This window comes from Choristoneura fumiferana, chromosome 13 (assembly GCF_025370935.1).
Source record: "Choristoneura fumiferana chromosome 13, NRCan_CFum_1, whole genome shotgun sequence".
In the NCBI taxonomy this organism is placed as follows: Eukaryota; Metazoa; Arthropoda; class Insecta; order Lepidoptera; family Tortricidae; genus Choristoneura; species Choristoneura fumiferana.
In genome coordinates, this window is record NC_133484.1 from 6,452,855 (window position 1) to 6,475,016 (window position 22,162).

The window sequence follows — 22,162 nt, forward strand, 5'->3', positions numbered from 1 at the left end:
CCAATGAATTGATAGGAATTGAATTAATGATAATACATATTTTTTTATGAGATAATGATAATATACAGGAGAGGTCATAAGGAAGGAGAGCTTTATTTTCCACAAGAATATCATGTAGGGAAGGATTATCACGCAAGGAGCAATTCAACAGAATGTGTTCAATGTTGCCAATGTACCTGGTCTGATACCTATCAGACCGTGCGCAATATGATATTTTCGTCACGGTTTGAAGAAGGCAAACTGGTTAGACGATCTACATAGTTATGTATAGTCGACCAAGAAAGTGCTTTACCAATTTTAATGACAGTTCCCACTTCATAAATAAAACAATAAGGCTGTTAGTCATATTGGCTTGTGAGTGAAAATAGGCTTTGATCTTTTAAGCGCTACAAATGACATTAAACCTTAGGGTGGTAAACCATTTTACCTACCTACCTATACTATCATGTCTAACGGTAAAGCAAATACGTAGTTTTAAATAGGACATTATTGTATAGTAAATGAAAAAAACAACTTAATTTTAAAACATTTTTATTTTTTTATCAAACACTAACGCCTATTTAAATTAATTGTACTCCTTACATTAATGTTATACAGTTTAAATACATTTTACCTTCTTTAATCTTAACCCACATTAAGACTGATAATACTAAAAATCAAGATGTACATATGAATAAAGGTACAGTCGAGGAAACTGAATCATGTACCAGGGTGGAATCTTTTCATAATCAATTTAGCAATGATTTCTTTTCAGATGTATGGGATGTCAAGATGACATAAAAAGCAAAAAAAAAATTTATAACAAAAAATTGAACCGACTACAAAAAACATGAAAATAATTTTCTACCAGTATGAAGTCGGTCGGTGCCTCAGCACGAGTCAGCAGGAGTCCAATCTAAAGTGCGTAGGTGAGGTAGATCACTATGGGTCCACTCCTGCTGGCTCGTGCTGAGGCACCGACCGGCTTTAGACTGGTAGAAAATTATTTTCATGGTTTTTTGTAGTCGGTTCAATTTTTTGATATAACTTTTTTTTATCACCCTTTTTAGTCTAAATAATCTAAGATACAATAGCTTCATGTCAATTGCTCGTCACCTTTTACAAAAGATTGCTTTTTCCGATGCAGAGACTTTCATTCCATTTTACCATATGCATTACTAGGAGCATAAATTGCTTAGCAACTGTGTTAAAGTAATTGAAATTCAACCCATGAAATACTTACTTGTTATTGAGTAGACGTAACTCCAATGGTCAACTGTAGTCTTCATCATCAGTTCCACTTCACCAAATGATGATTTTCAAGAGCAAATGAACGAGTTACTACTAAATATATCAAAATTACCATAGGTGTCCCTACAACATTTGAAGAGTTCCCTCGATTACCTTAGGATCCAATCATCAGATCCTGATTTGGTGCTTATGAGACCTAATTATAAGCATTCCTAGACGAACGCAAAAAAATAAAATTCAAATCGGTTCATAAATGACGGAGTTCTGAGGTAACAAAAATTAAAAAAAAAATACAACGAATGGATAACCTCCTTTTTTCGAAGTCGGTTAAAAAGGGTCTAGCCTGGTACGTAGTTCATTCAGTTTTCTCGACTGTACATAGTTCAAGGGGCGCTATCACATACTTTTTAAATTATCTTCTCAACTATGTCCAAAGTTACATTAGTTCCATTAGTAGTTGTTACAATTCAAAATAAACTGTCCAATAATTTGCAAACGTAATTATTATCACTATAGTCCTAAAAAAAAAGAATCAATAGGCTGAAGGCATGTTGAATGGTTATGAAACACTTTGTTTATACCTCGAAAGTTTTGGACAGAAACAAAAGTTTTGTAGTTAAAACTGGATGATGTATACGGGTTCATGATCAGCGGAGGTAGATTTGGAGAAAGAAAGAAAGAGATTTATTAGTTACCTACAGGATGGGTAGATCGTGTTTACCTTTAATAAGCTCCCAAACAATTAACACTAAGAATAACGGCCGAATGTACTTTATAACGTACATAAATTGTTCATTGAATAAAGAATTCCAAGAATTTTGAAATAATATCCAAACAAAGCAGGTCAACCACGACTATATAGGTCTTAAGCACAAAGTTTGTTTAAAAATGTCCGGAGTCTGTAGCCTAGAATATGTGGTAACGGAAAGACAGTCACCAACACCCATACCTGACATTAAAAAGTGAGCATACTCGTAAATATCTGATACTTCTTACTCTAGTTCTAGGGCCGGTAGGGCATGGTAGATATTTTAGCAGCAGATTAATGCAGGTGACTGGACAAAGGAAAGTTCCATTGATATGGATCAATCAATTAGCAATAAAGTCAGTGCAAGTTCTTAAGCCTTTGCCGTAGTAGTTTCAGCAGTGGTGCCATCAGCTGCTGCCGTGGTGCCAGCCTTAGTGGTGCCAGGGGCGGCAGTGGTCGCATCAGCAGCTGTCGTCGCTTTGGCCGACTGAGCTGGCCACGGCATGAAGTTCATCAGCCAAGACATGCCGGTGTTGACCATTGTCAGGTTCATGCCGTTTGAAGGTGCTAGAAAAACGATTTTAAGATGTTAGTTTGATACATCATCATAATTTAACAGTTGCGCTCTTGTTGGTGGAGTATAGTTAATCGCCGTAAGTACGAATTGCAGCACAACCTTGTTTCAGTAAGCCATCATTGTATTTATGAAGGAAGCCACTGCAATGGGATTTTTATTGTTAAAAAGTTATACTGAAGGTCAGCCTTACAGCAGTTTGCAGGTGGTAGGACCTTGTGCAAGGTCCGCCCGGATTGCTACCACCATCTTGCTCACTAATCCTGCCGTGAAGCAGCAGTGTTTGCACTGTTGCGTTTCGGCGTGGAGAGTAAGACAGCCAGTGAAATTACTGGCACTTGAGGTATCCCATCTTAGGCCTCTAGGTTGGCAACGTATCTGTGTCCGTCCCCTGGTGTTGCAGGTGTCTATGGACGGTGGTGATCTCTTACCACCAGGAGACCCACTTGCTCGTTTGCCATCCAGTCGAATAAAAAAAAAAGTTTACCTAAAATTGTCACATCCCTTTTCGCCGTCATCCGAATTGGCTTGAAAGCCAAATTAAAAAGTATTTTAAGTAACACGACACTGTGTAGTGTGTATGTGTAGTTCTCCAGATGTTTTCTTCTTGATAAGTATAGACTTATCAGTAGGTAGACTGTTGATGAACATTGCGATGCACGAACTTACGCATAATAAAAAGTCTAGTAGGTATACTTCTTCTTCTAAGTCGCTACACTACAGAGTGGTCGTGATCTTCGATTGAGGACCGTAGTGAACCTGCATATTAACTCTCTTGGGAAAATAGTGTGGAGTGGTTTCACACCACAGTACTGGAGTCCAGAGTTCATAACTGGCAGTAGATAGCTCTACACTCTCATATCAAGTCTCTTAGTCATCTTTTCGACACCCACGGGAAGAGATGAGCCCGTCCTATTATAAAATCTGGAACGAAGGGGTACTTACGTATCATAATATTGAAAGGCTGCTGCATCCCAGGTGCTACTGTTGTTGTCGTCGTCTTTTTCTTTGCCGGTTTCTTGGTCTCGCACCCAGCACAGGGGTTTAAGAAGGAATCTAACAGATCTTCGAAGCTCGATGAAGATGAGTCGTCGTCGTTGTCGTCGTTGTCGTCATCATCGTCGTCGCAAAACATGTCGCACCATATTTTTGTCCCGAAGGTGGGCTATAAATGGAAATAAAAGATACCTCTGAGTTTTTCGCTATTTACGTGCGGAACTTAGTATTTATTTTTACTTAGTATTTATATCTCCTTCCAGCAGGTTTAGAAAGTTAGTTAGGGACTAGTTCAATTGGTGTCAGGTGTCCCATGATATTTATTATGATGATAATTTATGAAAGTCACCGACATAGCTGGAAAAATATGCAAGTTGAAGTGGCAATGAGCGGGCCACATCGCTCGAAGAACAGATAACCGTTGGGGGAGAAAAGTCCTCGAGTGGCGACTACGAACCGAAAGACGAAGCGTTGGCAGGCCTCCCACTAGGTGGACTGAAGACATCGTGAGTTTTTTTTTATTCGACTGGATGGCAAACGAGGAAGTGGGTCTCCTGATGGTAAGAGATCACCACCGCCCACAAACATCTGCAACACCAGGGGGGGAAATAAAAGATACCTCTGAGTTTTTCGCTATTTACGTGCGAAACTTAGTATTTATTTTTACTTTTATATCTCCTTCCAGCAGGTTTAGAAAGAAGTTGTCGTGTCGTATCAAGTGTCCTATCATATATCGCCTTCTGTAATAAATAAGGAAAGCCAGGCGAAGGAGAAACTGGGCGTTGTGTCGTATCAGGAAGTCAAACAGCTGGCCAAAGACCGTGAGGAGTGGCGATTACTCCACCGATAAGAGCGTGTAGGTAGAGTCATTCATGATGACGCGTGCCGTGGTTCTTATTACAATGTCATTAATGGCTAATTTTGACAAAATCACGCGTCTTCGTGGATGGCACTAGGTATAGCTCCTCGTTTAAGTTAAGCTTAAACATGTTAACTATAGCTATCTGTGGGATCCTGTAATTGGCTCTGTGTTGCTATCCCTACTACATATATTGTGCTTTTAGCTGTTGGTTCTCTTTAAATAAATAAATTTAAGAACAAGTATTTATATCCTATATTTATTTTTCTTCTGAATACTTAGGTTATGATAGTATAATTTTCAAACAGAATACCTGTATTGTTTATTGAAACTAATACCTTTAAACGAGCAATTCTTGTATACATATGTATATATATTTCGGTGATCTCGGAAACGGCTCCAACGATTTCGATGAAATTTGGTATGTGTAGGGGTTTTTGGGGATGACAAATCGATCTAACTTGGTTTTATTTCCGGGAAAACGCTAATTAACGAGTTTTAGCCCGAGCAAAGCTCGGTCGCCCAGGTACTAAACATTATGACTAGTACTAAACAATATGAATGAATGTATTATGAGCTCGTGAAGCATGCACACACTCCCGAAGCAATTCAATGGTGTATGTCAAGTTTCCAATCCGCACGGGGCCTGCGTGAGAACTACGGCCCAAGCCCTCTCTCCTAAGAGGAGGCCTGTGCCATGCAGTAAATAATGGGACAACTGCTTCTATTTATTTTATTATTATAATGGAAGTAGGCTATAAAGAGAAGTTCAGGCATGAGGATGTGGTATTTTGATTTGTAGTGTATTGTAAAAAAATACAAATAATGCTTTGTGTCGGCTAAGAAAACGAAGTATTTTAGGCATTTGTCCTATCAGCAATTTATTTATTGTGTTTATTTGATTCAGCAGCTATTGAAACATTCAAGAGGCCATAGTTATTTAGAATACTTGAGACGACGTTGGACAATAGGAAATATGCAAGCATTTTTTTTTATTTGTTCAATCATATCTTTCTTATTTGACAAGTCGATTCATGGAAGAATTTTCTAAATATCTTAAAAAAATAGAAACACATGAAGGTTATAAATTGTGGATTGACCGAGAGATCCACATGGAATATGACGTCATGTGCCACGACCACTATAGAAAGTTGGTACTAAATTCAGTTATTATAGAAAGAGATGGAATGCAAACTTCATTCACTTATATAGGTATTTGTTTTATATCTTTCTTATTTTCCATTCAACAGATATTGATGATTTTTACGCTATTTGTTTTATTTTCCAGTTTTATATCACGTTTAGTTATTATTTAGGAGAAAAATTATATTCTATGCATATTCCCATCCCCTGTTTGTTTTACGGTCATATATCTATTTAAAAATCCGACCAAGCGCGAGTCGGACTTGCCTACTGAAGGTTCCGTACAATTTGTTCTTAGGTATATTTGTAGGCACTTTTTAGAAAATCCTAAGTAACAAACCAATACTAGAAAGTACCTATGCATAATTGATTTTCAGTTTTACTTTTTCTTGTCTGATTTATAACTTTTCGGCTATTCATCTGTCGAACAATGCACTACAGCAAACATTGAAAATTGTTTACATTTAAGTTAGGACTGTTCTTTTCTTGTTTTAGGATTGTTTTTTTCTTATTTATGTAATTTTGATTGTGTGTGTTTGCAGTAACAAATAAACGTTTTATCTATCTATCTATCTATCTATATCTTTTTTCGCGAAAATGTCCAACTTGTTCGAGTTCGCTCATTAGCCAATGTGACTGTTACATACATTTGAATGGTCACACGACCCCAATGACGCTAAAGCCATTCGAGCCAGAGTATACGGTGTACAGACAGCATCAAAAGTAGCTATAAACTTTCGTACTTTGTCGTTTTACAGCCACGTACTAAACGCCATGCAAGATTGTCAATGTGTCAATGCGACAGAGTAAAAAAGTGACCCGCTACTTTTGATGCTGACTGTACCAACCGTTAACAGCAATGAAACTCTCCAGGGCAATATAAACATCTTTGGGAAGCCCGCAGTAGTTTGTTTCCAAGCCAAGCTAGATAGCAGAAACTTTGTGTTAAGATGGAAAGTTCTAGAACTGTTCCAGTTAGATATAGCGCAATACATTTTGGATGTCAATAATCACCAAATTCCGTTTATAGTATAGATGCCTACATATTACATAGGCTAAAAAAACGTGGTGCTATAGTGGTGCCCCTGTTTGCCCCTGGGCTCGTGTCTGGATTGTTCTGATTTTATGTGAAGTCACCTTTGCTTGCAATCTGTCTTTAGGTGAAGCAAACCTGCAAGCACCTGTAAAATATCCACATTTAGCCTGCATTGCACTGAAAATAGGTACTTATGTGAAGTAAGTAAAACTTATTGTGTTTTCCAGAGTGGGAACGATATTGTTGATCGCTCATTGGCACTTTTACTTTTTCCCGCTCTTTATACTTAACATATTTTTATCTTACTACCAGGAGTCTTTTCGGGATCACTTCGATGCACAGATTTTTCATACTTATTCCATCGCTTTTACCAATTCATCTATAAATTGGATAATTTGACGTAGTGATACCTAGTGCCTCTCTGTTCTCCACATACATTGTAAACTTCGAACTTCGTTGTCCTTTAGTTCCTACCATTCCTGATACTTCTTGTTTTCTACTGAGTGTTCAGCCGAACTTTTTTGGTTGGCTCCATATTCGTACTTGGCTCATAATTAGGTGGACTTCTCTATAGAGCTTCCAAACTTCTTTCACATTAAAACGTGAAAATCCTGAAAAGATTTCTGAAGTTTCTTGTGAAATGTTTATGTACATATCTAAAAGGCATTTATTATGTAGAGTTTCTTTCGAAATTCCATTGTTTTGTGGTTCCGTTAATTAGTTTAAAAAAATTAGATACAAAGTTGTGGAGATGGTCGTCGTCTCGGTTATTATGGATTTATATTATTGTATATTGTATTAATACCTACCTAAATTTAATTATATCACGTTAAATAATCGTGAATAATTAAAAACTGATATGTTATTTTGAATAAATAAAATTAACATCTAATATCAAGTAGTACCCCACACTATTTTGAACAATAATGTATATGTTCTTATTAATTTAAATACTATTGTTATTGACCAGAACTTTTTTTTTAAATTATATTTTAGTGTACCTACACTAAAATTTTTTTTTTACTTTTTTTATTGTACCACTGTCGGCGTGACTGATATGTATATTAATGACAAATTACAGCTTTCTAGTACTAAACGGTCTACGGGAGGTCCCGTAGACGTAAAGTGGGGGTGATAATTTTTTTTCGACTAACATATAGTGTGGGGTATCATTGGATAGGTCTTTTAAAATAAAACCACCAACGGGTTTGCTAAGACAAATTTTCTATTCAGTGATCTGTTTGCGAAATATTCAACTTTAAAGTGCAAATTTTCATTTGAAATGGAGCGTCTCCCCCCCCCCCCCTCTAAAATCTAAACGGACGGGTGGAAAAACTTGAAAATATCTGAATGGTAGTTAATATATCAAATTTACAAAGAAAATTATAGCGGCTAAGATTGCTTGAGAATTATTAGTAGTTGAGTAAATAGCAGCCTAAGGTAAAAAATATACCTAAACTTGGAAGATTCAGTACACAATATGAAATCCTTAGAAAAATATTATTTTATTTTTTCGTAATGGCTACGGAACCTTGGCCGGTTTTTTAACATAAGGTAAACGTCCGAGTGCTCGACACGCTATTGCCCAATAGCCAACACCCTGCTGTCATCTCTATTGCTAATGACATAAGATCAAAGATGTCAACTATTGGGGCAGTGACGAGCACTCGTACGTTTACTTTATAACGAATTAAAAAATTAAGCTATTACAATTACTACAAGTTAACGAATAATAGTTGATCATAAATCAAATATATATCCACAATAATCCACATATTAATACGGAACTGACAGCGGCACACGCTTGGCCGGATTTCATTAAATACCTATTGCTATTGTTCTGTTGTCACCTTCCGACGTTATGCTTGGTTAGCTGCACGTTAATGTTTCTGTAGCTTGTTTATCGTCGGAAAAAACAATTTTAGTAGTTAATTAAGAACTCTTTTATGTTACAGAATGAAGAATATTATATTAGCGTGTATTAAGGTCTCTACCCACCACACCGTATCATATTATGACCGTAATAGGAGCGTATCAGGCCCGGAATGTAACGCGACGGTCAACGGCGTTTCATACCCACATACATGAAAAAAATCGGCACCGTCACAGTATATAATATATAAGTTTATACTGTGGCACGTTTTTGACGCGGCGGCGGCGTGCCGGATACCGGTGCTCGGATACCGGTTAAATTTACAAACCGTTATCATGTACATGTAAACCTTTAAATTTTGGCTTCGTTCGCGAAACCGTTATTTTTAAACCGGTTTTTAAGGGAACATTTTTTTAAAGTTCTTGTCAGATTAACCGGTTAAGAACAATAAAAACCGGTTTATTCCGGCGCAGGATAAACGTCGCCGCCCGCCGCCGGCCGGCCAGCTGTCACTCGTCGAATAAACCGATTTATTTAGGTTATAGTTAAGTTCTTAAAAACGTTCGCGTTCTTATGAAAGTTCGGAGTTAAACTGAAATAAACCGGTATTTACCGCTATTTTATAAACCGGTTCCGAGCTTTGCTAGTGGGCAGATTCTCATGCTTTTCAATACAAATAATATATTTTTGCCTGACACGTTTTTATTACGGTCATGATATGATACGGTGTATGACTGCTCATAACTCATTAAAATAAAAGTAGGTATATGATAGGATACTGACTTCAGATTTAGAAAGGGTGGGTGTTTCTTCAGGATTTTCCTCTGATAATAGCTGTAATTACAAATCGTGACCTGGTTTTCCACTGTACTGGCTACTTCTTAAGTACTTCTTAAGTGTGTGTTTGTGTGTTTGTTTGTCCGTCTTGTCCATGATTTTTGGCATAGACATAGTTTATGGGCCAGAGAGTGACATAGGCTACTTTTTATCCCGGAAAAATGCACAGTTCCCGAGGGAACAGCGCGCGATAGCTAAATTCTACGCGGGCGAAGCCGCGGGCAAAAGCTAGTAATTTGATAAACTCTCGTCATTGTTATTTCAAATTTGAATATGTCAAAAACAGCTAAACCGATTTTAACGAAACATAGTTACGAACCACCACAAAAAACTCGCTTTCACGTGAAAAAACCGCATCGATATCGGACCATCCGTTTGAGAGCTACAATGCCATAGACCGTCATGGCGTCAAACCTAAACACCCCTTTTTGACGTCGGGGGCTAAAAAAGTAAATTGTTTACAAACCTGCGCCACCATCATTTTCACACTCACTAACGCTGCCAAGAGAACACACAGTCGCGTAGCACCCATGTTTGTTGTCATGAAAAACACCTAAAGGAATTCCCGCCATATTTATAGCCGAGGCTTTGCGTAAGATGCCTGAATTACCGATGCGTTGCCAAAGAATATGTACCTGCAGCGCAGAAGGCACTGACAGCTGAAATCTTTCGTTGATACGGTATTTTTTTTTAGTTCTTCATCATCTTATCAGTCATAGGCCTCCCCCAATTTTTAGTTCAACTACTTTGAAATTTAACATGAGCTTCGCGGTGAGAGAAAGTATTGCGAAACAATAGTGACCAGCATTCGTACGTTTACCTTAGTTTGGTATAAGTAACGAAAAAAAAAATACCTATTGTAATGTAAGGTAAGCGTACACGTGCTCGTAACTCTCCCAATAATAGTTGTCATCGGTTTTTTTATGGCCACTCAGACCGGTGTTGTGCTATTCGTATCCACCGCGATCCCGCGATCTTAACCAAGTCGTCGCTCCATCTTGTTGGAGGCCTACCGACTGCTCGCGTCCCGGTCTGCGGATGCCATTCGAGAACCTTCTGGCCGCATTATTATTATTTTGTCGTAATGCACGGCAAGTCTTTCAGTATTTTTATTCTTTGCCGTCGCCTTCGGGGATTGTGAAAATTGTAAATTTATTGGTGCTATACAAAGATGTCGTACACCACCGACTGCTTTGATTATGCCCGGTTATTGTCGTCCAAAGTTGTTTGGACACGGTCAAGTTTGAATGTCATAACAATAGCATGTGTGCTACGGCAGTGTTACCAGATCAAACAATGAGATATCCTGACAGTATACTTGACTGTTCGTTAAAGCTGCCTGTTTAAATCCATTTTTACCCGACTGCGAAGAAGGAGGGTTATGTATTTGACCCGTATGTATGTATGTATATAGACACTACTAACTACTCCGATCACAAGGACGTGTCCGATTCACAACCGCAATGACACATACTTTCCTACGTGTTGTCTTTTTGTACTTAATACTATTGTTGTGTCTTGTGTTGTGAATAAATGTATTTTCTTTCTTTCTTTCTTTCTTTACTCAACGGCTGAACCGATTTTGATAAATGATACGTCATTAGATTTGTCTTGATGACGCGAGTGACACTGAGTACATAAAATTATTGAAAAATCAAAATCGCGCTTTTTTTGGCGCCAAAATGAGAGTTATCAAAAAAATAATTTTATTCAATCCTATCGGGTAGGGTATCAAATAAAAGCTAATAATTAGGTAATTCTAAATATATATAGGTTATACTAGTTTGAATCTACCATTTCCACAGAAATATCAAAAAAGTGTGAAACAAAACAATAAATAAAAAAAAAACAAAAACCCGTCTGCCTTAAAAAAGACTAAAAAGAAGAAAACAAGTCTACTGGGCTAAAAATCTATTAAGTCCCCGACTGTTGCACTTAAGTACCTACATTAACAGAGTTATAGCCCACTAGACTTGTTTTCTTCTTTTTAGTATTTTTTAAGGAAGTCGGTTTTTGATTTTTTAAATTAATTGCTTTTTTTATGTTGGACATAGGCCTCCCCCATATGCCTCCAGTTTAGAATATGGATTTAACAGTGAAATGATATTATAAACGTATCCTAGCAGTAATTCGAATATCCTACTAATATTATAAATGCGAAAGTTTGTGAGTGAGTGAGTGAGTAAGTATGTTTGTAACTTCTTCACGCTGAAACTGCTGGACGGATTTGGATGAAATTTGGTATGTAAATAGCTGGACATTTGGAATAAAACATAGGCTACTTTTTATCCCAATATTCCCACGGGATAGGGATAAAATCTCGAAACAACAAGTGCTGGGCCAAAGTTATGAAATTTGACATGATTGTTTTTAATGTAATGTCAATGAAAACGACGATTTTTTAAAATCCCGAAATTTCAATTCAGCTGCTGGATCCAATGATTTACGTGTGCGAAGCCACGGGTAAACACTAGTATTATAATAAGGTTAGTTTGACTAAACAACAGCCATTTAAAGATTTTTTAGTTTTTTTTTTACTGTACGTTACACCGCGTCAAAGTTTTAATGTTTCGATTAAAATCTATCCCTACCATCTGTTGAATAATTCCGAAACAATTTCAAGACTCCTTGTAAGTATACCTACATACGTTTACACCACATGCCAAATTATACTATCTTGCTTCGCGCAGTATAGAAAAAGTAATCCTGACTGTTTTCTACATTATGCTTAATAGAGGATAAAAATTCCAGACATGTTCGGAAAATTAATTTCGTCTGGTATCCCTACTCGAACGTGCCTATGCTTTGTGTTTGCAGACGGTACCTCCGCAGCATACTAAATAATAATGGCAAAGAACAATGTTCGTGCCCTATCGATTCTTCGAAAGCAGAACACGTATAGGCATATTCCATATTCTAATGCCAGGTCTGCTAGCACAAGGTCGCTGAGGTTAAAATGAACCGTACTCAAACGGCCTTCTAAATTCAAGGTTCACCACTCATCACGAAACCAAATCCTAAGTATTTTAAAAATTATTTGCTGTCGGGGATTGACAATGTTAATATGACAGCGTCCTAAAGTGGTACAACAATAGGTGATTTGATACCATCATCAATTGATATACCTTGTTGCACGCTCGCTTCGCTTTCAACTTGCTCGCAATTGTCAGTAAGGCTTTAAAATTACATCAATATTTCTATGGTCATAATTTTAACTTGATAACAATAAATGTAAATTCAATTATGTCATTTCTGTATAAGTATGTGTCCCTAGGCTATATTTTTATTGGTAATCCTACTAATATTATAAATGTGAAAGTTTGTGAGTGAGTCAGTATGTTTGTTACTCCTTCACGCTGAAACGGCTGGATGGATTTGGATGAAATTTGGTATGTAGATAGCTGGACATCTGGACTAAAACATAGGCTACTTTTTCCGATATTCTCACGGGATAGGGATAATATCTCTAAAAAACAACCGCTGGGCTTAGAGTCATGAAATTTGACATGATTATTTTTAATGTAACGTCAAGAAAGTCACGATTTAATTTTCGGGAATTCCCACGGGAATTTTAAAAAATCCAGAAATTTCAATTCAGCTGGATCTAATGATTTACGCGTGCGAAGCTGCGGGTAAAAACTAGTATCGGTATAAAACACACACAAGCTTTGTCATAATGAGCGTTTAATCAAATTTTCATCTGTTAAAATCTTATTTCATTTAATTAACATTGAACGTTTTGGCATTGTATAATGTAATGACATTATTTCACATATAAACAAATGTACACTTATGAAGTAATTAGAGCAACGAAAACGGATCAGATTTCATTTAACCCTCAGCAGTCTGTTGACCCTTTAAGCTCTTAGTAACCCTTAATCTTAGTAGCCCAACCCTTAATAGTCCCTACGTTAAGAAGTAATCCATACTCTTAGTAGTCCTACTCTTATTATATCTTACCCGCATAGTCTCTACCTTAGTAGTCCGATTCTTAGTAGATCTTACCCTACCCTTATTAGCCCCTGGCCTAAGTACTCTCAACCCTTAGTCTTCTCTACGCTTAGTAGTTCTAGTCTTAGTACCCTGACCATTGAAAATCCCGACCCTAAGTAGTTCCTACCCTTAGTAGTCGCACTCTTAATAGCCTCTACCCTTGTACCCTTAGTAATCCCCACCCAATCCGTTTTCATAACTCTTAACTACAGCAGTTATTGGCCGCCATCGACGTTGTAGCTGACACCAGGTTTCTGAGGCACTTTGCTGTCAACTTCCACCAATACAGGAGAGTAGTCCGCGCGGGCAGGCTTGTCTTTGCAGTTGTCGTGGGGAATGGGGAACACGTATTTCATGTCGATATCGTACCTGGAAATTAAAAAAGTGCTAATGTTATAAGTATTTAAAAATCAGTATTGCTTTAATCGGCATGTGCAGCGTAGGACGTTCAACAACGAGATGGATGGATGACCTGGAAAGACACGGGTTCACGGTGGATGCACGCCGCTTCCAACCAGTTGGTCGGTCAGTTGGTGTATAGGGGGCGTATGTCCAACGTGTCCAACAGTGGACATACTACGGCTGATATAATGATGATGATTGATGATAATGAGATGACGGTTCTTTTTTTTTCATGGGACACTTTGACTCTAGTCGTAAGGCAACTCTACTAACTCTGACATGTAATTACTTTATTTTGATTATGATAATGTAATTTAAAAGCCTCGAGTTTTGAAATAAATATTATTATTATTATTTGGCACCACATCGACCTAGTCCCAAACTAAGCAATGTTTGTACTATGGATACTAAGCAACGGATAAACATACTTATATAGATAAACATATACTTAAATACATATTAAATATCCAAGACCCGAGAACAAACATTCGTATTATTCATACAAATATCTGCCCCGGCCGGGAATCGAAACCAGGACCTCAAGCTTCGTAGTCAGGTTCTCTAACCACTTGGCCATCCGGCCGTCCGTCTTTGTATAATCGAGTGTATAAACCTGTACCCATCTAAAATTAATCTGGTATAGTTACGTACCTCGGCAGCTTGTCTCGAAGATATGCCATAACATTCTTTGGTAAGGTAGTCTTGCGTGACAAAACGAAGGCGCTCAAGTACCGAGCACCTTCCCTCTGTTCAGCACAATGCAGCAGTAGGGCCCAGGTCTTGTACTCTGTGTCGAGCACGTACGTATTGTAGACGCCGTCGTCTGAAATAGAATTGATTGATAAAATGATAAATATTCGTAGAATGAATACTCTAATCTCGGTTGCTCTAAAGGCAAATCACAGCACGTATGACGTCTGCAAGTAGGTATACGGCATTCTAAGCGCTTTGGTATTGGTACTGTAAGCCTAAAAAACCCCGACTTTGTCACTTCAAAGTTCAATATCTCGAAAATGGCTGAACTGATTTTGATGTAACATGTCTAAGAACCATCGCTAGAAACACGCTTTCAAACAAAAAAACTGCATTCAAATCGGTGAACTCGTTTAAGAGCTACGGTGCCTCAGACAGATAGACAGACAGACAGACACACATAGCGGTCAAAAGTATAACAACCCTGTTTTTGCGTCGGGGGTTAAAAATAAACTTTTCTATTATACAAAAATAGTAAAAACAAACAAATTCACAAACGCCAAGATAACGACCTTTGGGTACGGAACCCTAATAAAAAAAGTATAGTTGCGTATCGTACAAGTGCTTTCAGCATGCGTCCAATGCGCGGGTTGGTTCAGATCCACACGCCAGGTGATGTTGCCGAAGAGATTCTCCCCCACCGGGTCGTCTGCGAAGCGGTACGTGAAGTTCATCGTCACCCCCGGTGTCCATTCCACGGAACCATCTGAAAATTTATAGCATTTTTGAGGTATTTAACGGAATTTGCCAAATCAGAGGGAACATTAGAGGAGCGTAGTTCTCTGAATTGAACTACGAGATTGTTTTGCATGGAATTTTTTAAAGCAATGAATGACTGAATACTGTAATACTGAACCCAGCGCCTACTCTAAGGCAGCTGATGTCGACCGATCAAGTAACCGAATGAAAATTATTGTTATGAAGTACTAGCCGTTACTCGCGACTCCGTTCGCGTAGAATACGGTTAACGCTATCCTGTGGGAACTATGCAATTTTCCGGGATAAAAATAAATAAATATCACGGGACAATTCACACCAATTAACCTTGTCCCAAAGTAAGTTTAGCAAAGCTTGTGTTATGGGTACTGAGCAACGGATAAATATAATTATATAGATAGATACATACTTAAATACATATTAAACACCCAAGACCCGAGAACAAACATTCGTATTTTTCATACAAATATCTGCCCCGACACGGGAATCGAACCCGGGACCCCAAGCTTCGTAGTCAGGTTCTCTAACCACTAGGCCATCTGGTGGTCTAAAACTATCCTATGTACTTCTCCGGGACTGAAACCATCACCGAATTTCATCTTAGTAAAAAGATTCAGCGGTTTAGACGTGATGAAGTAACAAACAAACAAACAGACTTACAAACTTTCGAACTTTCTTTTTTTTAGTGGGATCTAAGTATAGGCTAATAAAAGTTAAGTTGTTGAATTGCCTAAAGAAATATGTTCAAGATTATGGTTGAGAAGTGTGATCTGTAGAGAACAGATGGAGAACCGCCGGACAGACACACAAAAGGCACAAAAGCATCCCTCGCTCGCGCTTCGCTTTCGTTTGAGCAAGAGGGCTACGATATTATTCCGATATTTGTATTTAGCAAAGTCAACTGTCGGATTTAATGGTCCAAGTGAACAAAGCCACGAGAAAAGGCTAGTAAGTATAATAATGTGTAAAGTATTTTGTTTACCGGCAGCTTGGACGTGATCGTCTTGAGCGAACACCGACTTCATACAGCTGTAGGAAAGCGCTTCCTCGGCGCTCGCGTAGTACTCCACCACGAACCAGCTGCCTAGCATCTGAAATCAATACGTAACTTTAGATGTGTTTAAATCAGGCAATCAGGCGTGGGAGACTATCCTAATCTGACCATACGCACAAAGCGTTTCGATTCCTTTTACATAGTATAAAAGTCGCTTCCTGCCGTCTGTCCCTCTGTATCTGCATAAGTAGGTAGGTATGTAAGTTTAGATCTTTTAAACTACGCGACGGGTTTTAATGAATAGATAGTTTGATTTAAGAAAATTTATTCTTCATGCCAAATTCCATTTAAATACGTTCAGTGGTGTAAGCCTGAAGGGTAACAGACATGCAGACAGGCAGAGAGATAGAGTTACTTTTGCATTTAAAATATGAGTAAGGATATAACTAGCAACCGGCCCGCCTCCGCGCGGATGTAGTTTTGGGGAAAGAGAGGTGAAAAATGTGCCTATTATTAAAGATTTTTTTTCGGCTCTTTTTGCAGCTTGCAAGAATGGGATTCGCTTTCATCCGTTCGTTTTTCCGGATAAATTAACAATTACTCGTAGAACTTATTCAAGGCAAAAAAGAATTGGTTATTACTGAACCAGTGACTCATCCTTATCTGTTCAAACCATCAGATAAGGTACGGTCCATAAACGATTTAAATTAAATAAAAAAATCTTGACTCAAATAACGAGTACTGCATGTGGAAAGACGCGCCTTCAGAAAAGTAACCTCGATGATATTTAAACTATACTGTGCACATTCTTTTCACAGGCGCTAAAGTGTAATGTTATGAGTATGAAATTAACAATTATAATATATAAAAGGAAGAATAGCTAAATGCATAAAAGTGTTCAGCCATGTGCTTCGTCAATTTATTAAAAAAAATACAAAATATCACTGATACATCAGGCATTCAGGAACAAGCCTCTTCATATCTTACAAAATAAATACATACACCTAAAAAGAAAATATTCGCAACAAGCTTCGCAAGTAACTTTTATGTATTTATATGAAATTACATCAATCTACCGGATTATCTAATTGCGGTCGGCGTAGTAAAAAAAAAAACATGTTGAAAGTTGGACACCTTACTTATGTCGTGTCAACAAACCTATAATTTAGTAGGTAAGATGATGCGTTATATGCATATTGCAATATATTATAATATAACGCAAAATAATGCACCATTTTAATTTAGACTTTGTAGAAATTGAATTAAGTCTAAATTAAAATGATACATTATTTTGAGTTGATCCACTGTAGATCTGGGAGTGCGATATATTGTTAGATTCAAGACTTAAAAAGCTAGCTAACTAGGTTAGCTTGAAAAGATCCCTGTTTTATTTTTGTGTTTTATGTACAATAAAGTATTTACATACATTTACATACATACCTACTTCCTTCGGAAATGTTCGGAATCAGTTCATCAAGTTTTTCATACCTTTTCCCGGTCACTATTTTTCTACTTGATTTTTTAATACGACTTACCTAAGTATGCAATAGTTTCTTCGGCAGTATAATAGCGTGTCAAAGAATAGACGTTGAATATAATTATTATGTTAATAACTACACAAACATTAAGACATTCGCTTTTATGAATTGACACCTGTGCGGTGTAAGTATGCAATATACGAGCAGTCAATGGAAAGTTATAAATAAATGAAATATCATTTAGGTAAGTATTTTAAATGCTAATACTGTGGGAAATAGGAACAAAATTTGATCTATGTCCGAATGATTTCAAATAGGTACTTAAATGAAAAAAGAATATCTTGGGAAATACAAACTGAAATATAGATGCTCAGAAAAACCAGAAAAATAAGACCAGCGCTGGGAATCGAATCCAGGTCCTTGGCATTCCGTGCCGCGTGCTATACCGCTACACCACCACTGGACTGGATGGGTTTTAAGGGATGACCGTAAAAGTAATCAAAATTTGGAGTTGAAATAAAAAATACAAAAAGACTCGGACTAATGACTTATAGACCATGTCGGACGACGAAGAATTTTTAATTCAATGTAAGTAATTAATATTTTTTAATTAATATTTTTTTTGTGATGATTTGTGATGTGCAATAAAGAATATTTGTATTGTAACTAATGTTTATTATATTTTGTTGTAGCGGCAATTAATACACAATTCATGTAGGTAAGTATACATTTTAGACTGTCTTTTTATTACGGTTTTCGAGATACAGCCCTGTGTCACTAATAGGGTTCTTTTTTCACCCTTCGTGTACGGAACCCTAAGATTGATTAGGGTCTCCCAACGGATTTGTCAACGCGAAATCGGCTTTAGCCGACCACAAAACGCTTTATGTCTTCCCAATAAGAGCGAAAAAGGCGTATTTCTGTCGGTACACGTCCTTCCGCGTCGGACGAGCCGATCGTCAACTTTTTCGCTCATACTCGTATTGCGTGAACATAAAGCGTTTTTTTACTAACTAAAGCCGATTCCGTGTCGTTAGGTAAGTATGGGGAGACCCTAGATCACCATTGTCATTAAAACATTTAAATATAAACATAAAATTAGCAAAATACAAATACATTATGATAATGAGTCAGTCACCGTTAGATTGTCGGAATTTTTTGAATAATGGATAAGTTTGTTTGCATTTCTGACAATTTAATAATGTCATTCGATGTTCGGTTTCTAAGATATTTGCATACAAAACGCATTCTTGTGCACAGGTGACAAGTTTTGCTTCAACATAAGTTAAGTAGTGTCACAGGTTCGAACCTGACATTGAACATTTCAGTAGTAAATATAGGTACTATGAAACTTTTCAAAGAAATTTCAAAAAGGTTAGTAGAAGTAACTGGGGTACGAAGAGCTGGCAGCTTCCTCGGACAAGGAATTAGCTTGGCTATTCAAAGAGGACACGCTGCCAGCACCTTCAGGACTTTGCCAAAGGGTTACTTTTTAAGTAATTTGTTTTAGTTTTAGGTTTTATTTTGTTTTATTTAATTATTTTAAGTTTAGGAAAGGTAAGGTTAGGTTAGATTAAATGAACATTGATAATTAGGCCAAAAAGTATGAAATAAAAAATAATTAAAAAATCATAAAACACAACTGCCTTAAAAAATTAAATATAACAACAACTTACAAAAGGATTTTTTCTTTTGAATGGGTCCCGACTGAAGTTTAAGTCACTTAACAGAGTTCTAGACTACCTACTAGACTTGTTTAGGGTTCCGTAGTTAAAATGGCAAAATGGAACCCGCAAAGTTTCGTTCTGTCTTTTCTTTTCAATTTTTATTTTAAGTTTTATGTATAAGGCAGTCGGGTTTTAGATTTTTTTAATCAATTTGAAAGTTTTTTTTTTCTTTCGAAATCAAAAATCTGTTTAGTCAAAAACTCGAAACTGTCAAAGTATTAGTAATATTCCGAATAGCTCTAACATCGTCATTGTAATGACTAACGAGGTTATTTTTACCACATTTTCATCATATTGACTAACTTCATTTATGAATAAAAGTAAAGAGTACAAATAAACATCCGCGCGTTTATCAGTATGACGTCCGGCGCCTACGCATCTTACGCTCAGCAACACATGCTTTGGCAGATGCCCCTTATAATTATGATTATAACAAGGTCTGTACATTTTTGCCATCTGTACATTGGTATAATTACATTCAAAACATGTGAGCAAAAATTTGATCAAAAATACCTGAACACGCTTCTACGTCGTTAACAATACAGTCGTTTTCAGATATTTTTGATCAAAATTTTACTTACAAGTTTATGAACTCGACTATAGGTACCATTTACTTATTTCCTGAAACGTACAGTCAACCAATTTGATTCCTAGGCCAGAATCTTGTCATCGTGACATTCATATTGTTTAATAAGCATTGTTATAATGTAAACCAATAAAATAATTTACCACGATGAGGTGCCATGGTGGCCTAGCAATACAGTGAAAATAAAATATAAAATTTCAGCGTTTTTTTTGTCTTAACAATTGGTATTAATATGATGGTGATCCCGTCGTGCTTGAGTCGTAGGTACTTGACAGATTTTTCATATAGTTACGAGACAAAATGAATTAATAAATTCTACTGAATACGTACCTATACTTAGTATACTTAAGTATCAAAAAATCTGAAAGTAATTCAACGTCGTGACTTATATATAAAAAAGTTTTTTTATAACTCAGTAATCCTTATTTCAAGATACATTCAAATCAGTGTAAATCAATTTATTATAGGGCCATAATTCCCATAGGGGCCCAGTAAGTATTGAGGACTTCACACACACCATTGTTTTGGTTCGCAGCTATTGCGCAGGTTTTCTCATCATGTTTTGCTTCACTGTAAAGCTCATGTTTTGTTTTTTCAAATGCAGTTTCGCACATAAATTTTGAATCCAAAGGTGTGAGAGCCCGTCGGATTTGAACCCATGATCCTCTGCTTTAGAAGTCATAGGTCAAACCCTGGACCACGGCTGTGAGTGACTGAGAAATAAATAGGTACTCCAAATTATGACAGATTTATTTCTTCAAGGTCATAGAGGTGTACCTCTACTAAAAAGGGATTTTTAATTCCTGCGTTATGAATAAGAGGGCTTTATTTATAGTTTTAGACTGGCTCTGGCCCGACAAGCATTTTACGGGTTTGTTTATATAACAGTACATACGTCTTGGGATTATTGTTGAATGGTATTAAGTAATTAACTTTAGTATTTAATTTAAATACTGCCCGTGTAATCGAAGTCGCGGGCAAAAGCTAGTTCCTATCTGTATTTACAGTTGACAGTAGGTACTCTTAATAATTGACTAGGTACTTTTGCCGGAATTAAATACAAATTCAATCTAAAATACGGTTATCTAATTTAATCGGTCGAATGAAAAAATTTAAAATGGAACTAATAAATCTGTGAGTGGTGACATCTATAATTTAAAACATGCTGTACATAACAATTTAACAAAATATTTTTTTTCCTTAACACATTAATTATGCTGTTTATGTTTATCATAATTACCAGTTATTTGTACATTAATTATACGAAATTTTGTTTGACGTTTTTATCGGAGTACCTACTTAATCTAATGATCACAAAACAATGTACCTACTGGCTAATCGTTTCGCGCAGTTTAATTTTATTTATGATCGTATTGATCAGAAATAAAAACATTAAGTTATAAATACCAATAATTTATGTAGAAAAAAATAAGTAATGTATATGTACTAAGAAGTCTATCAAATGTCTAAAATCATCCGTTTATCAGACAGTTATGGGATCAGGTTTATCTGAATGATAGCTTAGATAAATATTCAAAAAGTTCAATAGAATAGGTATCATAGTTCAATCTCTAAAAAAATCTTCTCTGCCGAATCGTATTTCATTTCAAAGGTTATTAAAAATGAATAAAAAAAGGTCAAGGAAATGTTGGCTGATTAACATAAAAAAACCCACCTGTTCCAAATCAAAATGCGGGACAGCCCTGACCTCAGGACATTTGAATTTGTTAACAATCCTGGCTGAAACACCACTTAAAACAACAAACACTGCCACGAAAAACAACCCTTTAGCCATGACTGGCCAGCAAAAATTTGAACTGCGAATAAAAAATAAAAATAAAGTGTAAAGAACTGATCTGATAAAAAAATAAAGGGCCCTCGAACCGTATTTGTTATACGACGGTTAATGTCCAACTAACAATAAGGGAATTGTTATCATTTTGTATGGGGCATTTGTTAATGTGGCCACACGGAACGCTTGTAGAATGCCATTATCTGACAATGTGACTCATTTTTGTAGGTAGGGATTTTTAATAGGTTATTGTAAACTTGTAGCAACTAGATTAAGGGTAAGATTGACGTTTTGTTATATTTAAACATTTATATGAAAGCAAATTACGGAGGTAGTTTTAGTTGTTATGACAAAGTTTTTATTTGTTTGTGGAAACAGTTACTAACAGTTTCATCAGTATGTATGTTGACAGCTAATAGACAAA

At 36.7% G+C, this 22,162-nt stretch overlaps 2 protein-coding genes across 2 annotated transcripts; both read right to left on the reverse strand.

The window, feature by feature from the left end:
* Positions 1-514: 514 nt before the first annotated feature.
* LOC141434347 (uncharacterized) lies at positions 515-9,858 on the reverse strand. Its single transcript, XM_074096756.1, has 3 exons — positions 9,763-9,858; positions 3,498-3,717; positions 515-2,545 (listed from the first exon to the last, which is right to left on the reverse strand). The coding sequence occupies exons 1-3, from the start codon at positions 9,838-9,840 to the stop codon at positions 2,349-2,351; spliced, it is 495 nt and encodes a 164-aa protein (XP_073952857.1). The 5' UTR covers positions 9,841-9,858; the 3' UTR covers positions 515-2,348.
* Positions 9,859-12,960: 3,102 nt separating this feature from the next.
* On the reverse strand, positions 12,961-21,949 carry Karl (lipocalin/cytosolic fatty acid-binding protein Karl). Its single transcript, XM_074096757.1, has 5 exons — positions 21,622-21,949; positions 16,144-16,252; positions 15,004-15,150; positions 14,343-14,514; positions 12,961-13,658 (listed from the first exon to the last, which is right to left on the reverse strand). The coding sequence occupies exons 1-5, from the start codon at positions 21,739-21,741 to the stop codon at positions 13,505-13,507; spliced, it is 702 nt and encodes a 233-aa protein (XP_073952858.1). The 5' UTR covers positions 21,742-21,949; the 3' UTR covers positions 12,961-13,504.
* Positions 21,950-22,162: the final 213 nt, after the last annotated feature.

Excerpts from the sequence above, each read along its gene's own strand:
- LOC141434347 (XM_074096756.1), bottom strand. The coding sequence starts at position 9,840 with ATGACAACAAACATGGGTGCTACGCGACTGTGTGTTCTCTTGGCAGCG. Across the intron at positions 3,718-9,762 it reads TGAAAATGATGGTGGCGCAG|CCCACCTTCGGGACAAAAAT; the intron begins GTTTGTAAACAA and ends TTCCATTTATAG. Across the intron at positions 2,546-3,497 it reads GCCTTTCAATATTATGATAC|CACCTTCAAACGGCATGAAC; the intron begins GTAAGTACCCCT and ends TCGTTTTTCTAG.
- Karl (XM_074096757.1), bottom strand. The coding sequence starts at position 21,741 with ATGGCTAAAGGGTTGTTTTTCGTGGCAGTGTTTGTTGTTTTAAGTGGT. Across the intron at positions 15,151-16,143 it reads CGATCACGTCCAAGCTGCCG|ATGGTTCCGTGGAATGGACA; the intron begins GTAAACAAAATA and ends ATAAATTTTCAG. Across the intron at positions 14,515-15,003 it reads GACGCATGCTGAAAGCACTT|ACGACGGCGTCTACAATACG; the intron begins GTACGATACGCA and ends ATTCTATTTCAG.